The sequence below is a fragment of the Leuresthes tenuis genome, unplaced genomic scaffold (assembly GCF_036924035.1).
Source record: "Leuresthes tenuis unplaced genomic scaffold, fLeuTen1.0.hap1 SCAF_10, whole genome shotgun sequence".
NCBI lineage: Eukaryota > Metazoa > Chordata > Actinopteri > Atheriniformes > Atherinopsidae > Leuresthes > Leuresthes tenuis.
Window position 1 is genome coordinate 7454042 of NW_027325364.1, and position 19289 is coordinate 7473330.

The window sequence follows — 19289 nt, forward strand, 5'->3', positions numbered from 1 at the left end:
GAGTAATGGTGCAGCAATTTAAAAAGAGCCATTGACCATTTCAATTTCACCCTGTATAAAATAAGGTAGTTCTGATGCAGTGATAATGTGCAAGGGATGTGATGTTTTAAATTAAACTGTAATTATGAAAATAATTATATGATAAACTGCAGACATACAGTACATATGGTTGATCAAATGTGTTTTTAAAGACAGATTAGAACAACAGACACAGAAGAGATCATAAGGAAAAGCTAACACTTCGGTTGTCAGAATGATTGCAGACACTGCTGCATCACAGAGCACAGACATATACAATCCCCCACCCACACACCAACACTTACACAAAGCAGGCAGTGGCATTTGTGCTTCTCAGCAAATGTGAAATCTAAAACTGAGCGTGACATTTGTAGCTTGTGCAGTGGTCCCTGTGCTCATCTTTAGTGTGGTGTGTCCTCCCAGTGTGGAGAATGGCTTTCTGTACCGGACTTACAGTACTGTTGATGACTTTGTGTCTTTTGTCTGCTCAGGAGGCAGGTTAGTAAACGCATTTTTGATCTATGAGCTTCTTAACACTTTTTTGATACAATGCGGTGTTGTCAGAAGAAAAATACGTCATCTTATCTGAAAAAAAGGGTAATCCGTCTGTTTTAATAATCATAACCTGATACAATTATAAACTAGAGTAGATCATGAAAATAGTTGAACAGTTTTTAGTTTTTAACTTGTGTCGTCAAACATTTTGGAACGTAGTTGGAATGACGGAAATGTCAGTGTGACCTGTGCCTTTCACCACGTTGCAAATATCGTAAAAGATTTACTGAAAAAAGCTTACACGTAAAAGCATATTTGTTCTTTTTACATTTTACATCAAAATATTACATAAATACTTCATTCATAAAAAAAACTTTATTCATAAAAAATCTTTACTGTATTTATATGGATTTAAGACATGACACGACAAAGAGAGAAATAGTAGTAAAGAAAACAGAAGCTAGGGCAAATCTTTAACTTTGTTACCATTAATGTTGGCATGCTGTGATTAGTGTAGAAATAAAAAACTAAATTCAAAGATTTCCAAATGATTTAACCCATCTACTGAAATGCAAATAGTACAGACAAACTCTAAAATGTTAAAACAAAAAAAACAAACAATGATTTTTTAAAAATAAAAACTTATTTAAATTTCAAGTCTCAGGGTCATATTTACCACAGTGTTGCAGTATCACTACTTCTAATATCATTAACACTCAATTCTGGTGGTGCTGGGCCTGGGCCCTGGTGGCTGGGCGCTGCCTTGCGCCCGGGGGGGGGCCCTGCGTGTGCCTGGAGGGGCTGGGTTGTCCTGGACGCGCCACAGTATGGGTGGGTTGGTGCAGGTCCTGGTGCCGGGCTTGTTGCTCTGGGACCTCCAAGGTGTCCGCAGATGGTTGTTTTTTTTTCAGGGTGTTGGGGCGTGCGGTGGGGGGGGGGCGGTGCTTTTCCCCTGTTGGGGGGGGAGGGGTGGCCTGTGTGATGGTGGGTCTCAGGCCCGGGCTGCTGCGACTGGTGTGACCGGGAGGTTTGTTTGTTTGTTTTTTGTTGTTGTTTGTTTGTTGTTTGTAGAGGTCCTCCGGGGTGGGGTGGGGCGGGATGGGTACCTTCTGGGGGTACAGTAGCTCCCGCAATATGGTCGCTGCAGGCCCCGAGCCTGGTGGACATCAGCCCCTCCTGCCCTGGGTTGGCTCCCAGGTAGCGGGGATGCCTATTGCAGCCAGTCCCTGGCTGCCTTCTCCGGGGAAGAGTAGCTCCCCCCGGTGTATATCCCCATACCCCTCTCCCTTCTGGCTCCTGTACACAGCACACACTCACACATGAAGGGTTTTGGGGGCGTGTGTGTTCGGTGGGGTGTAGTGGATGGGGCCACGTAGGTGGTCCCCTTTGGTTGCACTCTGCAGTTCCCCGCCCCTGTTTTAATTACACCTTAGACATTACTACTTATCAAACACACACTCACACACACACATTAGGTCTTGGGGGGTGGTTACACTGAGTGGCATCTGGTGGGCGGGGCTCTTTGGGTATGTAGGCTGCCCAGAGGGCCGCGCTCCCAGTCCTACAAGTTGGGCTGCCCCTCAATTTTAATCGCTCACTATTAGAAAATATTGAAGAGCCAGAAGGGTGAGGGGAGGGGTCTTCTTCCCACACCCCTGCTTCCTGGTTGCTGCTCGGGGCGGGAGGGGCCAAGAGGATTAATTAATTGTTCTGCTGGTTCGGGGTCTGTGGTGGCTGGGGGGCTGCTGGCCCCCTGGTGTGCCCGCTGCACTACACCCCAGTGGAGTCGAGGGAGGGAGGACGTGTGGATGTATGGGACGTGAAAGTGTGTGTGGTAATGATTGGGCCTGGATCTGGGACTTGCTGTCGCCTGGCCTGCCTGTGCTTCTCCCGATGGGGGGGCGGCGTTGCCTCTCCCCGCTGCTCGCGACTTCACCCACCTGTGGGCACGTCTTGACTCCCAGGGCACTTGGCCAGGGGCGCTGGGGCAGGCGCTGACCCACTGCGTGGCTGTCTGGGGCACTTGGCCCTCCTGGGTATTGGGTGGGGCCTCTGCCGGGGGGTTTGGGGGCGCTCGGGCTCCCGGGGCCCGGGTCCAGTGCACGGCCCATGTCTGGGCGGCTGGGACCTGGCGGGGTCGGTGGGCTGTTGCCCCTGGCTCTCTGAGGGCCTCTGCCCTATGCTTATGGGGGCTCTATCCGGGGGCTTCCTCTGCAGTCTTCTGGGTGGATGCGTGGTTGTCCCTGCGGTGGGCTTCGTGGGTTCTGTGCTCCGTGGGGGCTGCTGGTGGCCTGGGTCTTGTGGCCCTCTCTGCCTGCTTCTGATTGCTGGGGGGGGGCTGTGGATTGTGGCCCTGTACACTTATACACTCATAACTAACCACGGTTACCATGTAGATCCTGTGCCATGGGTGTTGCATGTTCTCACACACACATTTATTAGCCCAGTAGCATGCTCGCTAAGCAGTTTATGTGTTATCCTGTGGTTTCAGGTCATCTATATCCACAGCTGTGTTGTATGCGATTACCGCTTCTTGTGCTTGTTTTTGTTTGTTTGTGTGTTTGTTTTTTCTCTGCTTGTCTGCTTTCAGGTGCTCCTGGTGGCGCTAAGGCTGGATTCCCCTCAGAGGCCATGGATTGTTGTCTGTTTTGTTTTTTACAGGTGTAGCAGCTGGTTGTCTGGTTTTTGTTTCTATTTTTGTTCTGTTTCCTCTTCTTTCCTCTTCTTCTTTCCTTGTCCCCCGGTCCGGTTCAGTTCTATTACATGTCATATATTGTAAACAGAAATAAATAAATGGGCATCAAGGGGAGCTTTACATTTATAAAACTTCCCTTGGCAAAGCAAATCTGTTTGGCATCAAAGGTATTCAGACTACAATTCTGCTGCCATAATGCTGAACAGGACAGGGGGAAAAAAAAAATTTAAAAAAAAAAAAAAAAATTTAAAAAAAAAAAAAACAAAAAAAAAAAAAAACACTCAATTCATGGTTTCCTGGTCCACTTGTGCAAAAAGTCTGTGTGCTGAAACTTTTCCACGGAGGCCTGTCATGTGCTGCTAACCCAAACTGGTATAAATAAACCTCATCAACAAAGTCCCAAACTGTTTGTGGATGTGGAAACCATGAACTGACCTTGAGTATTTGGAACATGAAAAGACCAATGCTTTCCCATTCTAGTTCAAGCATTGCAACAGCAGAACAGTTCTGGGCCTCACTTTTAGTATTTTCTATCACTCTCTCTTCTGAGGGCCTGGAGCCAGTCATTCACAGAGATTTGATACCAAAGGGTTTTTATGTAGAAACTGAATGTGGTCATCAGTGTGTGAGAGCTGCTCAAGTTCAGCATTCATTTCCCACAGCTCCACAATCTCTTTCTCTAGCTTCTCCTCAAATTCTTTGAACCATCTAATTTCTGCTCTCTGCTGGGATCTGATATTTTCCTTTAAAGCAGACCTCTTTTTCTCAGTGACAGATACTATCTCAGTGAAGATATCCTTGCCTCTCTGCACTCCTCAGCAGAGTGATTGATAGTCTTGCTGAAGCACCTCCCCATCTCTCTCTACAATTTGGATTCTCTGCTGGATCTTTCCCAACTTATCCCAAGTGGTCTGTCTCTCTTTTCTTCCCGCTTAAACTGAGACTGTGTCATGGTCTTTGTGTTCATCCATGAGGCACAATATAGAGATGGCTTGCTGATCACTGCGGCAGAATATCTTCACTACCTCCTCATGATGAGAGCAGGTTCTCCTGCAGATTTTTTAAAGGATTTGATCAGCTTGTGCTTTTCAAAGGCTGGGGATAGATAACAAGGCTGGAGGTGGAGCTTACAGAAGAACACTAGACACAAAAGACATGACTTGAGGGCGTTCAGCTTTCTTCCAGTGCAGGAATCACAGGCTACATCCCCAGACTTGGCATAATAATGATCTTCCTGAAGTTTTCCTGAGTTAAATCAGCAAAGACAGCACTTTTTTTTTTTTTTTACCAGAACAGGCCTTGGTGTGAAAGTCTGTTTGCAGTTAGGGTAGCTATAGATTTTATTATGATTCTCTTCTTCCAAACGTCTTTCAATAGAGCTCATGCAGAAGGTGTGCCCACAGGGAATAGTCACTGGATCCCTCAGCAGATCCAAATAGACAGAACAGCAGTTTCTCTTGCTCTAGCTGCAGAGCCATTTTAAATCTTCCTTTATCATAAAATGTGACTATCAAATTCTCTCTGAGAATGAAAAGGGAGTAGTAGTCAGGTTTTATGGTATTTCAAGTAAGGGGATTGGTTTAGATCTTGTTTTAAGGCTTCCATGTGTGATTGCATTTTGCATTTACTCAGACTAAGTAACTTGCAGCTGGTTAATGTATATTTTTCAGACAGCTATGAGGAGAGATTTTGATATTTTTACATAACACTAAGAAATGTCAACTACTTCCTGTAAGATGTGGAAAGGAAAACATGTATGTGTCAGAGTGAAACAAAGTTTAAACTGCAGGATGACTTATTTTGTTTGTACTTCACATTGGTTTCTTCATGTTTCAGGTACCTTGGAGGTCAACTACAAACAGCAGACCTTCAGACATGTTAAAGGTTCATCAGCCAAACTAGCTTGCAAAGCAGTGTATGACTTTGCACATTGTGATGAGGTGCATGCCGTATGGCATAAGATCAAAAAGGGAAGCACTGAGGAAAGCATTGAGCTTACTGACCCCAGGAAGTATGTCACCACAGTGAGTGAGACGATCAAGGAAGACATGAGACACAGACTGGTTGAGACAGAGATTCTCAATGTGACATCAGAGGACGCTGGTGAATTTCAATGCAAGGCTGTATGCAACGGTGGAGAGACAGCAATGGGACATTTAATCACAATCAAAGTTAAAGACACTGACATAACAGAGTAATTAAAACTGTGGTTATTATAAGTTATCACATTTTTTTCAAGTTTTAGATTTTGATTGAATAATCACATTCATTCTTAGTCCCTTGAGTAAATAAATAATAATAAAAAAATGATTACATTGGAACTTCCATTTGTATATGAATGTTTCATCATCCATTGTGGCCACTTAAGTTGTTCATCAAGCTTAATTCATGGTATGCATCTGTCTATGTATTTCACTGTCCTTTTACACCAGAAAGCTAAAGACAAACAAACCGAAGAAAGACCTTTAAAGTGTGTTATCTGCTAAACGATAAAATGGCCCAGAAAGCGTGCTGTAGAAATCTTAAAGGCAATGGACATTTAAAACTGATCCAGTCACTGGTCCTTTATATGGGGTGTACAATTATGTATTTGGTTGTATGTGTTTTGTAAGTGAATATTGGACATTTTTATGGTTTATGCATAATTAAATTGATTATAAGAATATGTTGCATGGGCACATGTATCTTAATTTCTTTATAAAACTGCAAATCTTGTAAACTCTGGTTTGGAAAAAAAATGGGATAGACAAAATCATTTGGAAAAAATACATTTTTCACAGGCACTGAACTGCAAAGATGACTTATTAAAACAAGTTATTTACACGTTTCTAAAGCAGACAAAGACAGTGGTGCAAACAAATACCTCAAGTACGTTCTGATTTTCCTGTGCTAGTTATCTGAGGAACAATGGTTGAATAAGGGAGTGCAAAGCTGCAACAACTAAAATCAGGACCAGGGCAGCAACTCTGTCCTCGTGCAGTTTCACTGTCACTGTTTTGTAAATGCATAACAACCCCAAACACACAAGCTACATCTGTTACAATTACAGCATCAGGAATGAACTAGAATTATGTGATTAACAAAATATGCACCCATAAAGATAGTTTTTTAAAATCACATTCTGTCATTACAGATGATTCCATAGAGTAGAAATTAAGACTTTATTAAACAGAATCTTTGGTTGTTTACTGTCAATACTCTTTCTTATATTCAGCAAATATGAATTGATTGTATATTTACTGCCGTTATATCCATGAAGAATAGTCCTGCAGATGTGAGTCCACTTCAGCATTCTAACTGATATGCTTTTCATTATGTTTGTGGCTGGTGTGTGAGCAAACCACAGTACAGGAAGCTGCCTCAACAACTGCGTCCTTTTGCAAAGTGAGTAGTCTGTAATACAGACTGAAATATCTTGAATCTGTCTAAGCATTTGCTCCATGTTGGCTTAAGACCAAATACTTGCAACAGTATGAGGACAAATAAGAATGCTTAAATATGGATTATCTTAGTTCTAAAAAACTGTCAATGAGTTCAATAAACTAAAATAAGAAACAGAAATATCCAAAGTTTATTAGTAAGGCAGACAAAATGACTCCATTCTTCTAAAAGCTATGTTAATACAAACATATCTGTGTAGATGTTGGCAGACTTTATAGAAGTATTTGTTCACATTTGTTGACTTTGAATGAATGAATGACAGTTTTGAATGATTTCGCAACACACAATAGATTGTAAATGTATTTAGGAAACTTTGGATACTATGTGACCTCTAATGCAAATAAATAACCATTTGAGTGTTTATGTGCTGTATTTTGATAAAAAGGAAGTAAAAGACAGTGACTCTTTAATTTAGACTTTTTTTGACAACAGCAACATCATGTTTACAACAAGACAGACTGATGTTTATATCTAAAAGGCACTTCAAATGTTCAAATGTTGTCAAACACTGTGCAATATTTATTGTGTGTGGACGTACTGGGTACTTTCCGTTTGCTCTTAAGAAGGAAATCGGAGGCTGACACAGCTGCTGAACAGGAAGCCACATTTCGAATCAGTTGCAAAATGCTTTACAGAAACCATTAAGGGTTCACCATAGTGGACTCAGCTGCACGTAGCGCCCTTATTCAAGCTCTTATCATTGCCATAACCTGGATGACTGAGAATCTTCATCAAAATTAAACAGTGTCGTTCCAAAACCCGACTGAATATTCATTAGAACTTTACTATAATTAAGCAGAAAGCAGAAATGTAATTGTAAGGAAAGGAACACGGACTGGATTTTCTATGAAAATGGCATTATCATTTACTATTGTACCATTTAAGCGTTTTCACTAATAGCTGAAGGTCGTGTATGAATGATTCTTATGAGTGAGCTTATGTGTGGCTTGAAACCACTGACAGCCACTGATGAAGATTCACGTTTTAATTCTTAGTTGTGCACGTTAACTTGACATGGGCGCACTCGCCTGGCCAACTTGGATCATGTCAAAAAGACGATCATTGTCACCTCTATTAATTTCCCCCTGTCCAGTCTCCATTATGTAAACATTTACTGTCATTTGAATTTCTTTGACAAAGCAATATTAATAATCTAATGAATGTTAAGATATGTGAAAAGCAGCTACCTGTTAATTGAGTTTATTTAATAAGGAATATACTTCTGTGGGTTGTATCAGGTTGTGAGGCTTTCTGAAATGGCACAATGCAGTTATTATTAATATAACCAGACAAAAATTTGTACAAAAACATACTGTGCAGCAGTTCAAATACTTGTTTGCTTACAGAATAAATCTTTTTTTAAGGCTTATAGAAGTACAATAGTTTCTCAGGGTGAGACTACCAGCTGATCAAACTGTGAAGAAGCTAAAGTAAAGTGAGTTTGGATTGTCTATTCTTTTTTTTATTCAGATTGGGGCTTATCTGAACAACTTCTGAGATGTCTTTTGTTCTCATTCATAAAGTTCAGCATATTTCAACCAATAAGATTCTGGGTGCAAGCAAATGTCTGACTGCTGAGAAAAGACAGCATTTTCTGTGATAAAATACACCTTACCCACCTTTTTCTCCTGCACAGTCTGAAAGATTCAGACCCAGAGTCACTTAAGCCACAAGTCTCCTTCTGGTACTGTTTTGGCTGCCAGTGCCCCAGGATATATAATGTTTTTTTTGTGCATGATTGTGTGTTTTTTGCAGTGACTTTGTAGATCTGTAAGAAGGCCAAGTGTTCAGGTGTGTGGCTGTCCAGGCTTGGTGAACTTGCTCTGCAGAAACACCCTCGGAACACAAAGACCTTCCTTCTTGTTGACCGTCTCTCTCAGGACGTAGTCGTTAGTAACAGATCGGAAGCCTGCCTCCTCAAACAGCTTAGCCAGGAACTCTGGAAGACGTTAAAAAAAAGAAGACTTAAATTTCAGAAGGAGGGTACAATTTAGAATAAAGATTAAGATGATTTCTGGTGTGTCGTGAAAGGATGATATACATGACTTTACACAAACATGAGATTTGACCACTGAATCATTTTGTAACTGTTGCAGTCATTTAATAATTTCATGGCTCTTGAAACAAGTGACGACTGGCATACTAAATTGCTAACTGCAAGCTTGCCACAAGTATACAGTGAGGAGACTGAAACACAACTGAGGCGAATGCTCTACAAAACAAGCGTATTCTATCAATCTGTCTTTCTGACAGTGCAAACCTGGTCTATTTACTTGTAAACAAACTAATAAGACAAAAAAAGAAGAAAAAAATGATTTTCCAAAAATTAATTTACTGACCTTTAGAGAAGAAGTAAGATCGTGTTCCATCCTGGCGAACATAAAAGTTCTCCCCCAGCTTACTGCCAGATTTAAAACGAAGCATGGCGTGGTCATGCAGGCCATAGTCCCGGAAAAGGACAATACCACCAGGCTTAAGCACCTTAAAGCCATATGTAAGACACATCAAACAATTACAGGGAGTTTGTATGTAGGTAAAAAAAAAAAAGGCTAATCAAAAAGAAGACACTACATGTATGACCATGTTTCAATGTAAATGAAAGGAAGGAATGCAAGAAGTTGCAAATGTCCGATTACAATCAATCCTTTTGATTGTATGCACACTGGATTTGGCATGCATATAAAGATATAATATATAGTTTGGTTTTATATATGGAACTAAACTATACAACTACTAAACTGAAGATATGTGTATACACACACACACACACACACATATATATATATACAGTATATAGACACACTTGGCTTCCTCTGCTCTCACCCTGCTGATGTTCTCCAAAACCAGCTTCATCTTGTCAGGATGGACAGCCGACAGGACAAAGATGAGTGTGACAACATCCACGCTGCTCTTTGGTACATTTTCCATCAGATCATCTTTAGTTAGATCACACTGGAAGGCACAGCAGCGCTCAGGGCAATAAAGATCATTTTGCTATCAAGCAAAAGGGGATAAAGTGGCTTTATTAAATCATTCAGTGCTTTGTTTAGCATTAAACATTTTCTCAAGTGTCCTAGAATAAAACATAGTGTCATCATAAAACTACAAGAGCAGTGAAAGTATATCAGTCCTGCCTTGAAAATCAAACTATTGGTCACCCAACGCAATATCAATAATATATATATTATTTATAATATTTTATATATTATTCATATATTATATTTGCTATGCATGACAGTCTTAAGCAACATTCCTAAGCAAAGTCATTAATGTTTTGCTCCAGTGTGACTTTCAGTTATCTAAACTGAGTTCAGTTATCTGTCTTATCATTCATCCTTCTTGACCACTGTGCTCCTCTCAGACAGGATATCTAGAACTTATATCTCGACACAAAAGTCAGTCTCAGCTCAGACTCTTTTAATTTGTAGTTTCATGATGATAGAACGAGCTACCAACTGCTATCAAAGCAGGCCTAACAAGCTATTCTATGTGTACTCTTTCCTTTAAATATATTTAGTATATTAGTTATGAACATGTTTTTTTTTTGTGTGTGTACAGAAGCTTGAAATCTCTTCACTTGTAAGCCATTCTGGGCTAACTGGCTAATATGCAATGGAACAGAGCCTGGGCTACTTTTGTTGCACAAATGTAATGCACAGGTAAACTGAAAAACATCTTACTCTGACAAATTCAACTGCTCGAGGTGAGAAGTCGCAGGCATAAACAAAGATGTTGAGGTCATCTTCCAGCAGAGGGAAGATGCAGTTTCCTACCCCGCAGCCAGCTTCCAGCAGCACCAGCTTCTGCGACTCAAACTGCAAACAAGCCACGACAAAGACTAAATGAAGAGACAACCACACCACCACTCATTATCACTTTATTCATCTTTAGCAATTCTGCTTCATATAATGCTTAATACAGAAGCTTACATACATCTTGCTCCTAAGCAACAATGGAGAAGTTTGTGAACCTGTGCTTATAATATGTTATATGTTTTGAAGTACACTGACTTTTGTAATGAGCATTCCCAGATCTGAAACTGTCCTCGAGTGCCCAGGAGCAGTTTACTACTCTGATTCCAAGCCAGACACCTCACAGTTTTGCTATATGACATTTTTGTATGGCTTTAGAAGGCATCTTTATGGCTCCTTAACATGACAACAAATTTAAGTGTATGGCTGTACATTAGCAGGACTAACACAGAGACCTGTTTTCGTGACAGTAGTGGTACATCCCAAATATGAAGAAGTGAAGTTAGGCAGCACGTTTTCCGTGCGTGTGGACGGCAGTAATTTTGAGGTCTAAGAATCATCTAACAATGACATAACTCATATGAGATATAATTTTATAACAGAGAGGTTTTGCGGTTTATTGGCCTCATAACATTTTATGAATCACAGCTTGGTCGGCTCACCTCTCGACATGCTTTGAGCTCCTCAAACTCCCTGGTGGTCCAGTGCCTATCCTTAAAGAAATTCGTCGTGTTTCTTTTGTAAAACAAGTCCCAGTTTTTCTGAGCTTCTTTCTCCAACTTCATCTGTTTGAAGTCGGATACCAGAGTCCGCTCACCGCTTGAACCGTCCAGCTCCTCCTGAGTTAAATCTTTGGCGGTGGAGGTCTTGGTTTGCCCGGGGACGCATGGAGACTTCTCCTCGCTGGATTCCACTTTTTCGCTGTGTTTAACATCAACACTGCCCACGCCATTTGTCGACAGAGCCATGCTGCTTTCAAAATACTGGATTTACCTTCTCAGATAATAGTCGTTAACAAAAAAACTAGCTTTTTGTATGCTTGGCTACATTTTCATAAATAGAGAGTCCATCTTGTCCGTTTATGAAATTCTTCCGTGTATCGTCTACAACATGATTCCTTGTCTAAATTAGTTATGCCACTGTCACACTTTTAGTTGATTATCATATAAAAGTAAATAGTACAATATAGTTTATATTTATTTGATTGTAAACATAATTTATTCGCTACATTTGTTCAACATTTTAAAGAAGAAAGTGGAACGTACTTACAGCTTGCGGCCTCGTTTCGGTGGTATTTGACAGTCGGACCAAAAGCGGAAAAGCAACTGTCGGGTGACGAAAGCGTTGTTTTGCTAAAGGTTAGCCTTTGAAAGCTAACTTTATGTTATTGTTGACTGCTTCTTAGACCTCCTTGAGGTTGTCAGATATAACCTGGCGCTTTTTTTTACATTTACGTTTATATGTAAATTCGAATAAAACTGGACTAACGGAACCATGAACGGGAGTACGAATCCGCTGCTTGATAAAGAGGAGCATGTTTTGAAGCTTGGAGAAAGCTTTGAGAAGAGGCCAAAATCTTCCTTTCACACCATCAGATGTGAGTGTGAGAGTTCAACCATATGTCTTTCATAAACAATGCCAATGAAGCACAGTGCTAAATTAACTGCTGTGATGGAGTTGTTTGTTTACGTGAACGCGGTGAAAGTTGATGACTTTCTGTAATTCACATAGAATATGTCAGTCCATGTTTTTCTATAATGTTACAGCATCCTTTACAAAAACAGTAAAGTATCTATCTGTCTTTGTTGCTACTGAATATACATTACTTGTTCAGGGTACACTACGATAAGTAATACAATTCACAGTTTGTATATAAAGACATTTTGTATTTTATAGGTTTTATAACATTATTGTAACAAATATGAAAATCAGGTAATATACATCAAAATTTGTGCTGATTTGTATATGTATTTTCTGAGCAGGAATCTGAACATTGGATCAAGCAAAGAAGCAAAGCCAAGTTCTTAATCTAAATTCAAATTATTATAGTTAAAAGTTTGTATTTTGTTCACATACTAGAGTCAAATGTTTTGAAAGAGGTGATTTTATCTATAATTTCTTAGAAAATACTGTCCACTGATAGTGAAAAACATTCTTGTCATATTATAAGGATCAATATGTGTGTAAACCAGACCATGAATTATATACTAAGACATCTCTGTAAAAATATGAAGAATATCATTTGGAAAACTTACGGTATGCTGTTGCAACTGAAGAGGAGATTTCTGTCTCAGAATATGAGAAAAATGCCTTTAAAGATGTGTATTGTAACATTTCATACATTTTATTGCAATATAGTGATTACAAATAAATATTTTTAAAACACACTGTTAAATTACATTCTTAGAAACAATATATTTTGAGCTAGTTAAATGTGGACTCTTTTGGATCGCTACCAAATAAACTTTCTGTTGGCCTGGAAGAACATGTGTTACTAAAGGGAATAGCCCTAAAATGTGAAAAATTAGTTTGAGATTGAATTTTTGTAGTTTTTTTTTTCATTGAAACTACAAGAATGACCTTCTGTTGACAGATCTAAAGAGAGGGCTTGCTGGACACAAAAACTCAGTTTATCAGCATATTCAATCATTTAGTTTTGTGTCGGCTTCATCAGCCCCCCCAGGTGGGGCCTCTGTGGATTAGTGCTGCCTCGGTCTGTGTTAGCGTTTGGGTGGATTGTACATGTTGTAATAACACCCAAAGATTCCTCTTAGAATATTTCATTGTAATTACCATCACACTTTTTCTTATTTTACATGGCCTACCTTACCTCCTTGGGTCAGAATTCATGACAAACCAAGACCCTTATGGAAAAATATTGATGTAAAGAAATGAATAGAAATAGTTTTTTTATCCATTTTTTGCTTTCATATTTCAATGCCAGCAAGTCCACCACCATCTCAAAATTTTAAATGAACAGGCAGTCGTAAGCAGAACTCATCAAGCGACTGGCTGACATCTAATATAATTTCCTCTCAGATGACTTCAAACCAGCATCTATCGACACGAGCTGTGAGGGAGAGCTACAAGTTGGAAAAGGAGATGAAGTTACCATAACGCTACCTCATATTCCTGTAAGAGACCATGTTGTTTTCACTTTCGAGCAAGAAATTCCTTTTTATTCCCTCTCCTGGTTACATATTTAACACACACTTAAACTTGCATTATTTGAGCTGATTTGTTGCAGTGCTCAGTGAAAAGAGGAGGTGCAGTAGCGCCAAGTCAGCTGAAATACTAAGTTCATCTAGATCGAAACTGGCTCACATATGATTAACCAGTGTGATTTATTTATTTCACTGTAATTTGTAGTTAAATGAACTCACACAGAAGATATTTAGATTCTTGTTTTTCTCCCAGGGCTCCACACCTCCAATGACAGTATTCAAAGGAAACAAGCGGCCATATCAGAAAGATTGTGTGCTCATCATTAACCACGACACTGGAGAGTTTGTACTGGAGAAGCTTAGCAGCAGCATCCAGGTCAAGAAAACAAGGTGAGAGGTCAATACTTCAGACTTTCAGACCTATAAAAACCCTTGTGAGAGATGTGATTGTGATTCTGAGCTGCTCTTGAATCAATGTCTTTGTAAAACTAGGTTGTCCAGGAGGACATTATTATAGCTGATGGGCAGAGGACTGATAGTAGGTTCACCTGCTGTATGTGTTTTATTACAGAGCGGAGGGTAGCAGTAAGATCCAGGCTCGAATTGAGCAACAGTCAGTTCGTTCTAGTCAACCCAGCTCTCAGTTCCGGGCCCCTACCAAACCCGGGATTGGTATCAAAACTTCCCCTTCACCATCTAAAGACAACCCCTCCCCAGAGCCTCAGCTCGATGACATAAAGAGAGGTGAGCAGGTTCAGTGACACTCATGTCTCATAATAATTGACTAGAAACACTATACTGACCGATGTGTCACATACAACTACACTGTAGTATGTTGTAAACCAATGGAAGTTTTATGCAAAAGGGTCTAAATTACTTGTTTTATCTTGCATGCACGATGTGTATCAGTGGAATGCATTGGGGGAGTGTTAAACAAGAAAACTTTACACGTGATGACACCCCACTCCTGTTGACAGAGCTGCGAGCGGAGGTGGAGGTGATTGAGCAAATGAGCAGCAGCAGCTCCTCCGACTCAGCCAGCGCCTCAGGTAGCGGCGACGACAGCAGCAGCAGTGACGGTGAGCAAGACGCCCCGCGACCGCTCAGCCAGACCTCTCCCAGCTGCCTCCCCATGGCCAACGGAGGAGCCGACCGACAGCAAGGCAACAACCAGCTCATGAACACACTCCGTGAGTATCTCAGAGTTATATTTTGTCTTCCAAGTGTTGGAATTCAGGCAAGCATTTGTTTTTCTGCAGTTTATCCTGGTCCTAGCATCTCTGTGCGACCACGGCATTGAATACTCTTTATGATAGAGATCGGCTTAATAACTTTCATGTTTAGATGTTTAGATTACTCGGTTGCATGGTAATTATGTGCTTATCAGCGAAAGCACCTTGAGATCAGGTTCAGTCTCTTCTGTCTATTCATGTAGAGACAGAAACCTTTGTCAGTGTAGATTTTGATTGTTTAAAAGCACGTTATTTTGTTCGTGTGCTGTGGCTCCAAACAACTGAATTTGTATTCTGTCATGAAAACACTCATCATTTGTGCTCAAGCTAGAGATTGACATGAAGAGACCCCTTTGGTGTCTGTGTACTGGATCAATGTTTGTCATGTTTAATGACATTTTTAAAAGGAAAATCCTTTTCTCACCTGCTGTTTTGTCCTCTGGTTTTCACAGGAAATGATCTTCAGCTCAGTGAGTCGGGCAGTGACAGCGATGACGACTGAACTCATCTGGTCAGTCTGTCCCTCTCCACACTCCTCTTTGCCTGGTTCACTTGTTCCTTTGCTGTGTTCCTTTACCTCAGCTTTACATCTTGTTCTGACTGTATTTTTAAATTTATTTTAGTATACTCTTAAAGATGACCAGCCCGGAGTGTATTTTTTATTAGATGTATATTTTGGTTTGTAACTTAAGAAAAAGATAGTTTTACCTGAGAGGCTTGGAAGATTATATATTAGAGTGTTCAAAAATATTTTAAGTACTTAAAGAAGCTAGTTTTATCAACTTGTTTTGTCTGTGTTTGATGGGTTTTGCTTTTAATGGTAGCATGAGCAAGATACAGTCTTTAAATTTACTCAAAATAATACAAACAAATACATAAAAACAAACAAACAGGTTTTTCCCACACCAAAGGTCAGTACATCAAGTTAATGATTTCTTCATTAAATAACAAGGCAGGTTTTATTCGATCATTTTCTGAAAAGAGAAAAACAAACCCTACTGCTCCCCAAAACTACTCATCCACTCTACCTAGTCTGTATCATCAGTCCTCAGAGGAGGCCGAAAGTTACTCTGGAAGACAGTACGAACACAGTTAGATTTTTTAGAGATGTATTTAATCTACATTTGACAGTCCAGTGAAAGTGTGGGACCCGAGCTTGTCAAACTTGATTTCTGGTCTTCTGCATCTGTTTATAATAAGAAAGAAAAGTGACACTTCAGCAGTATTACTTTTTAGCTAGTTTCCCAAGTACTGTTGAATTTCTGTGGAATGGGGAAAGTTATTATTTACAGTTCTCACCTAAATTACGTAGGAAGTTTAAAGGTTTTTAAACTAATGAGAACACTGGTAATCACAGTATCTATCTGCTCCCTTAACTTATTTGATTGCCACAAAACTTTAGGTGAGTTCGACTTGATGCAGCCCTGCACGGTGCTAATTTGGAAGGATACATGATGGTGAAAGCATGCGGGTTAGAAATCTTATCCAAATTTTGCAGGCGCTTAAGAATATCACATCGCATAGCATTAAAACCTGAAGCTCGGAACCTGTAACGTGACACAACTCTACCTTATTTGGCTGAGGGCTTCACTGACATACTTGATATGAGGTATGTTTTTATCCATAAATCCTCAGATCTCTTATCTAACATCGTTATCTCTCCTGAAGGGGATATATTCAGTCTTATTTCCTTTTCTGGCTGTCATTTTATATGAGCATCTTACACGAAAATGTTCATTTCCAGCACAGCTGCAAGAACAGTTTAGTTCAAGAGTTACTGTTATGAGAGAATAAGTAATCAAAGAGTCATGTGTTTTTTTTTCATCCTTTTCATTTTCCTTTTCACACTCCTGGTAAGGTTGATATTATTCTCAAGAAAGAACAAAGAATGAATCATTCTTTCTAAAAGATCAGCCACTGTTGTGAGCGAACACACATTACTAAAGTGATGTCGACTTGACTGCAGTCTTTTTACACTCCACCTCTTACTTTACCAGCTGCTCTTGTCAACCATAAAGTCTGCCATAGTCATTAGAAAGTACCTGTTTCTAATAGCCTTTTTAACTGCTAGCGTTTCTCAGTAACTTGCTGTAAATTACACTTGCCAACATTAAAGTGGCTAGTTGACTTGAAAAAGAACTGCATCCTGTTGCAGTTGTTCATTTATCTTTTTTTTTCACCACACGGGGGCAGAAAAGGCAAAAAAACATACAGAAACTCTGGCACGTTTTGACTATGGCGGTATCATTATGTTGACAGCAATCAGTTTACTGAAAGTTTGGGATGACTCTGGGTTCAGCTTTGGTTTGGTTTTCCAACTCCTGAGAAAGACTAAGACTCCTTATCCGCTTTCTCCTGTCACCAACTACTCGGTTACTTACATTAATTGTCATGTGGTACAAGACACAATGCACTCGGAGAGCATCAGCCTCATTTCTCTGGAAACAGCAGAACATGTAGATTAGAAACTAAAAAAGTCAACCACAGTTTTTTTTTTTTTATATGGAGCTGGAGAATCAAAAATTGGTGAGCTTGAATAAGCTGAAATTTACAGTTAACCTGCGAAGCTAATAGCAGTGTTATCAATTATGTCATCAGCATAATGACATAATCGCCCTTCATCTTTTCTCAGCAGTGTTTCTAGGATCTTTTCATGTTAGTTTGGTTTGTGAATCAAGCACCGTGGAGAATTATCAATGATGCCAAACCCTCCAGAGACAAAAACTGACAAGTTGAGGTCAATTATTGTCTCACTAACTGTATGAAGGGTCTAGATTTAAAGGGACTTCAGCACTGGCGATTTACAAAAATCTTGTTTGTTAAAAGAAAAACAACCTGAAAATTGATAAAGATGCATGCAGCAGTTTTTGTTTGTTTCTGACTTGTGTTGTTTTGTTTCCCCCGAACAGAGAATGTCATATTTTTTGATCCAACTATACTACATCTTAGTATTTTTCAATGCCTTACAGCATTTCAGTTTACAAAAGAGGATGAATGTGTCATTTTTCTGAAAATGCCAAAGAGATGAACTCCTAATATAAAAGATGTGAAGGCATGCCAATGTGCAACTGTATTCGTTTAACTTGATCTTAGACTGTTTGTTCATCCAGTACAAGTAATGATGTCAGCGATGTTTCCCTTTATCTGCAGAAACGATTGCGGTTTGGTTTTGCTTATTGTATAGTACAGTGTTGTACATCAGTGCGTTCAACAAGGAGCGATGTCATTGAGTGAAACATCAAATCATGATCATGGTTAGGAACTTGTAGTGTTTAGGGCTTTTAGATTAAGATAACAGCGTGGTTTATCACACAGTTGTATGAAATATGTGTAGCTGGCAGCTTCAAACGTATCTCAGTCTAAAATAGCTGCATTACTTTCTGGGTAACTGCTTCGGATTCTGTCTGATTCCAAATGAGTAAATAATTTACTATGATTTATTAGTTTTCTGCTGTCCAAATATAAAATTATTCATTCTTATTTGAAAATATCAACATTCTAATTGAAGTGTCATTGCAGCCTCCAGTTGCCATCCTGTTTTTATGCATCAGCTGTCAGTGGATGGTGAATGAAACACATGGACGCAAACCTTTTGCTCTCCGGTATTTCCACTGAAAAATGTTTAATTCTCACAACACAGTTTTGTTGTCTTGTGGACTTTGTTGTGTTTGTTTGTTTCGTTCTCATGTTTTTTATTTTAGCACACTTTGTGTATGTGAATTTAGTTTGTAGAAATTTGAAGTGTATTAAAAGTTTTCAAATGTCATAACAATAGTTTGATGTGTTTATTGTGAAGCAAAGTTGTGTGTTTTTTCTATAAATCTGCTGAAAGAAAGACCAGTAATGCACACATCCTCCAAATCCTCTGCACAGCACAACTTCTGCAATACTGTGACCTTCATAGAACATCAGGAGTTTAGCCAAAAACAGACAAACAAAAAAAAGTTTGTAAAAGAACAAAATGAACATATTTGTTTATATATTTCTGGATACACCATAGTGTGCAAACGTCCCCTTATTTCTTTATAGTTAGCCCAACTTTCTTGTAGGCTTTTAAAATGGTCTTTACCAATAGTTCTACAGGCTTTCTGAAAGTCTGTCATTGTTCTTCCTCAGACATTGGCTGCTTTTTTTAAAATTTTGAATTCAGTCTTTCCTGACTGTTTTCAGAGTAGTATTATTATTTTTTTCATGAGCTACTTAACACTGACCTATGAATCATTTAAGCATTTAAAAAAAAGGCACCCAACTAAAGGGATGAACCCGTGTTGTGTCACAAACAGCACTGACAACTTGGCAAGGAATGGATTTTAAATTTGATATCTTTTGGCATTTTGTTTCTTGGAGCCTGTCACTCACATGATAACATGACATATGATTTGTTGACAAAAAATGCCCAAAATAACACGATTTGGTAGACATAAAATAGCATTTATGGACCAACAAGGTGATTTCCAAAGAGTTATTAGTTAAAAATGTATACCTTAGCTGG

At 39.5% G+C, this 19289-nt stretch overlaps 2 protein-coding genes and 1 long non-coding RNA gene across 3 annotated transcripts; 2 read left to right on the plus strand and 1 right to left on the minus strand.

The window, feature by feature from the left end:
• Positions 1-216: 216 nt before the first annotated feature.
• On the plus strand, positions 217-5873 carry LOC140315634 (uncharacterized). The gene is made up of 2 exons (XR_011917273.1): positions 217-516; positions 5045-5873. It is a non-coding gene; the product is annotated as an uncharacterized lncRNA (long non-coding RNA).
• A 942-nt stretch (positions 5874-6815) lies between these two features.
• mettl6 (methyltransferase 6, methylcytidine) lies at positions 6816-11504 on the minus strand. The gene is made up of 5 exons (XM_072393771.1): positions 11064-11504; positions 10330-10464; positions 9473-9643; positions 8989-9130; positions 6816-8588 (listed from the first exon to the last, which is right to left on the minus strand). The coding sequence occupies exons 1-5, from the start codon at positions 11367-11369 to the stop codon at positions 8437-8439; spliced, it is 906 nt and encodes a 301-aa protein (XP_072249872.1). The 5' UTR covers positions 11370-11504; the 3' UTR covers positions 6816-8436.
• A 210-nt stretch (positions 11505-11714) lies between these two features.
• Positions 11715-15770, plus strand: eaf1 (ELL associated factor 1). The gene is made up of 6 exons (XM_072393772.1): positions 11715-11998; positions 13441-13535; positions 13819-13955; positions 14137-14309; positions 14543-14755; positions 15250-15770. The coding sequence occupies exons 1-6, from the start codon at positions 11896-11898 to the stop codon at positions 15297-15299; spliced, it is 771 nt and encodes a 256-aa protein (XP_072249873.1). The 5' UTR covers positions 11715-11895; the 3' UTR covers positions 15300-15770.
• The last annotated feature ends 3519 nt before the right edge of the window (positions 15771-19289 follow it).